At 45.8% G+C, this 4570-nt stretch overlaps 1 protein-coding gene across 1 annotated transcript in view; it reads left to right on the top strand.

The window, feature by feature from the left end:
• ATOH8 (atonal bHLH transcription factor 8) overlaps nt 1-2577 on the top strand; it is a 51940-nt gene extending 49363 nt beyond the window's left edge. Inside the window, exon 3 of the mRNA XM_018567130.1 lies at nt 2160-2577. Coding sequence (XP_018422632.1) covers nt 2160-2165 — 6 coding nt within the window. The 3' untranslated portion in view covers nt 2166-2577. The remainder of the gene's footprint in view (nt 1-2159) is intronic.
• Nucleotides 2578-4570: the final 1993 nt, after the last annotated feature.

The raw sequence follows: 4570 nt of genomic DNA, 5'->3' as shown, positions 1-4570 counted from the left end.
GTTCCTTAACCCCATTAAGAATTTATATGCAAAAAATGATTGTTTAAACCCAGAATTGTTTTTTTTCACCATTACATTTCCTTTACTTTGGTTCTTTCAAAAAGCAAACAAGATAATGATAAAGGTAATAAACAAGATGATGATAAACAAGATAAGGTAATAAATAGGGATGCACTGATACCAATACTAGTATTGGTACCGATACCAAGTATTAGGGCAAGTTCTCGTACTCGCTCAAATGCTGCGCTACCTCCCCTGATACCGGAACTTCCGGTCAGAGGAAGATTACCTCTGACCGACAGTGCCATAGGGGAACATAGAGCCAACTTCCCGGGCAATCAGGAAGCCAGGTGGTGGGTAATGACCCACCTCCCGACTTCCTGATTGGCCGGGAAGCCGGCTCCATGCTGATGGACTGGGAAGTCGGCTTCCCGGCCAATCATCATTGAGCCGGCTCCATGCTGACTGGGAAGCTAATCAGGAAGCCAGCAGGCTGGTCATTACTCGCCACATGGTTTCCTGATGGGTCGGGAAGCCGGCTTGGTGCTGATTGGCTGGGAAGCCGTTTTCCCGGCCAATCACAATCGAGCCAGCAAAACAACATGACATTACCCACCGCCCATGTTTCTGATTGCCCGGGAAGCCGACTCCATGCCAGTAGAAGCACGGTATTGGCGAGTACCGAAAGCGAAATATCGGTACTCGTACTCGATACTGAAAAAAGCGATATTGGTGCATCCCAAGTAATAAAGATAAGATAAAGTAATAAGCAAGATAATGATGAAGATAAAGGTTTTGGTACAGAATCATTTTTTTTAATCAGACCAAAAAAGAGGTCAACTGAGGAGGAAAGAGGGACAGAGGAATTTGGTCATTAGGGACAGTCCCTCCACATGAGAGATGTATCAGGCAGTCAACTGAGCAGTTTTGCACACTGGAACTGCAGAGATAAATAATTCAACCTACCAGCACCAACCCATGACTGCAATATTAGTTGTGGGTGGACTAGCCTATAAAGAGAACCAGTCTTAATCCCATTGGCTTGTAGAGTATACAGTACTGTACCCACTGCAGCTGCTGCCAAGTCAATCTTCAAGCAGCCTCTGGCTAGGAGAGTAGACCTCATGCCTATAACCAGATGAATAGGCTTTATTCTGCATAGATGTGGCTTTGGCTTTATAGTCCCTGTCCCTGGTGACCAGAAAAATCTATTGGGCTACACCTGAGTGTGCGCCATTTTTCAGGTTCATGAGAATCTTACTACTTCTCTTCACAGGATCAGTTCATCTAAAACGTATATTTTACTTTTTGGTAGATGCCATAGAGTTAAACCATGTAACAATTTCTTATATATATTAGTGAGATGTCCATGCTGTGTTCCTGGGCCTGAGCACCTGCTGTGGGCATCGTGAGGGGCTCCCATTGTGTTTGCTGTATTTATATCTATATTATGGGGAATGTAACAGGAGAAACTGCAACATACAAAGGTGGTTGGGTTTACCCAAAACTCCCAGGTGGACAGGGACCAGTGGCGCCACAAGGGGGTGCGGTGGGGTGTGGCCCGCCTTGTGACGGCACCATTACATAGTTACATAGTATTTGAGGTTGAATAAAGACATTAGTCCACCATTGGAGGGGTGACACCAAAATGACTCACTGGAGGATGGGACGTTCACCTGAAGATGGCCGCCGGCTGGTATCAGTAAGATGGCCAGGCAATGCGCGTTGACGTCATTGCAGGGTGTCACCCGGTACCCACTCTGGGTGACACCCGGACGCCCTTGACAGAGACACTCAGCAACTTTGACCGGGACCCGTTGCTGTTGGAGTATCTAAGACAGAGACACGTAAACTAGGCACTCCAGCTGTGGTGAAACAATAAATCCCATCATGCTTCTGCCCCTAGACATCATGCCTGTGACTGTCAGAGTCTTACAATGCCTCATGGGACATGTAGTTTCACCACAGCTGGAGAGCCAAAGGTACCCACCCTTGATCTAAGACATAAAAGAAGCCAAGGTCTGAGTCATCCCACTAGGTACCACTTATAGCTAAATCATTACTTTTGGCCTGACTGACTCTTTAGAAGGACGTTCCTATGTTAATTTCCTCCTCTTGATACACCTGGAAACCTGTGTAACCATCTGTTTCCTTTCTAGGAGTAATATGCGGTAACATCTGCTCTTCACAACCCTACCAGCGAGGGTTCCAGTCTCCTCTCCGGCCAGCGGTGGATGGTAAATTGTGAAGACGGCTTCTGGCAGAGGTTCCTCACAAAGACATCTGGAGAGAGAAACTCAAACACAGAGACGCTGGAAAGGCAAACAGTGCTGCTCGGTTGTGTGCAGTTTATCTCTCTGTACCTCCTCTGTCAGGCCAGGATATCTTCGCGTCACTTCATCGGGTTGATGTTCTGCTGTCTTGCCAAAGATTTAGTGAAGCTTTGTGTCAATTTATGGTCTTAATTTGCTCTTCTGAGAAAGCCAAGCCTTATGTAAGACTGATCCCCAGAATATCATATTTATTGCATCCTGACACAACAGCCGATTTCTCCAGAACACAGCTCTGCTTACCAGCGAAAAGGACCTCGAATAAACCTGCTTCTGCCGCTAGGAGAAAAGCAGATGTCTCCATAAGCATTTGGAAACATATGGGGAAGCCGCATGCTGCTTTCAAGCTGTCTCTGGATTTGTGATTCAGCTATCATTGGGTCTTGAATACTAATGCCTTAACTTAGAGGTTACAACAACCTTCCACAAAAGTACTGTGAAACACGAGAGGCCTGGGTGGCTATGGGCCCATTGTATGTATACGTATGAAAATAAAGAGAGAAAGCGTCATGCAGCTCACCAATTTATAATAAGAGGAAATGAGCTCTTGGAGGGGTAGCTCATTGCAAGTGCATAAAACAGACTCTGCAGAATGCACATCTTTTTTCCTACAAAGGGATTGAGTTATATTGGACCTAGCATCAGATAAATCAGTGCAGGCATGCTATGTAATGTGTACAAGTAACACAGGTATTTTTACTTCTAACAGAGATCACAGAACCCCATACACCAGGGTTGGGCAATTCATTTTCTCGAGGGGGCACATGAGAAACTGGGGTGGCTGCAGAGGGACGAATCGATACTGCGCAATGCGCTGACCATGCGTTACAGTGCAGCAGGTGCACTGGACCTGTTAGGACCGCCCAGTGGTCCTAGCAACCAATGACTGCAGAGGAGGAAGACCTCTGGCATCATCGGTTGCTAGGACCGCCCATCGGTCCTAGCAACCAATGACTACAGTGGAGGAGGACTCCTAATGTAATGGGTTGCTAGAATGCCACTGTCAGCCAGCCATAGACAAGTGCAGCTCAGAGATCGGTCCAAGTCCAGACCACTGCTTCCTCCTGCCTGCAGCAGACTGATGACATCATCTCAGCCTAGGCAAAGTCTCATCATTGAGATGTCATCATGGCATAATTTCAGCCAGGGCAAAGTCACATCAATGAGACGCCATCATGGGATAATTTCAGCCTGGGCAAAGTCACATCATTGAGATGTCATCATGACATCATCTCAGCCTAGGCAAAGTCACATCATTGAGATGTCATCGTAACATCATCTCAGCCTAGGCAAAGTAACATCATTGAGATGTCATTATGGCATCATCTCAGCCTAGGCAAAGTCACATCATTGAGATGTCATCATGACATCATATCAGCCTAGGCAAATTCACATCATTGAGATGTCATCATGACATCATCTCAGCCTAGGCAAAGTCACATCATTGAGCTGTCATCATGACATCATCTCAGACTAGGCAAAGTCACATCATTGAGATGTCATTGTGACATCATCTCAGCCTAGGCAAAGTCACCAGAGTGGAGCTCAAAGACAGACTTCAAAAATAACTGAGAGGTCCACTTTAAAACCTGCTTCTAGGTTCCGTCTCAGGTGCATTAGTTCCATGTTTGCACAAACACACATAACTGAGATCTCTGATTTTTAAAGATGTTCCAAGCGGGTTGTAAATACATCCTCTGTACCAGTAAGCAGTACTGGGTGCCGGGGAGTATGTTTTATGCACATGGGGTGAACTGACCCTCACACATAAATTGCCATGTCCTCCCTCTGATACAGCAGCCTGTCCTATGCTAGAATATGTAGCCTGATTTCTACTGTCCTCTGTTCCTAAAAATGCTGCTTGCCTGACTATCACCATGATCCTGGTGGATAAAATCCATTCGTTGTCTTATTCATTATATGCAGATCAGGACTCTTACTTTGTGTCTCAAATGATTGAAATCAGAGACAGTCAGGCAACCAGCATGTTCAGAAAGAGGTCAGCAAAAGCAGGAAAGGAAATCTGAGAGATATACAGAGGTCACCATAGCATATTTGTAGCTTGCTATGCTATAGGCGGCTATATGATCACCTTTTGGATCTGCTGCTTGCCTGGGTGTCTCCTGTGTCAATTCCCTCCGAGCCACTGACCTTTAAAAAAACACGCAGATCAGGAAAGTCAGGGTGAAATCTGAACTAATCTGCATACTTTTTCCGGGAAAGTGACTGAGAAAGTACTG

Source organism: Nanorana parkeri, unplaced genomic scaffold (assembly GCF_000935625.1).
Source record: "Nanorana parkeri isolate BGI_ZX_2015 unplaced genomic scaffold, ASM93562v1 scaffold1013, whole genome shotgun sequence".
Taxonomy (NCBI): Eukaryota; Metazoa; Chordata; class Amphibia; order Anura; family Dicroglossidae; genus Nanorana; species Nanorana parkeri.
Note: the sequence above shows the minus strand (reverse complement) of the source record. Positions and strands in the feature narration are given on the sequence as shown.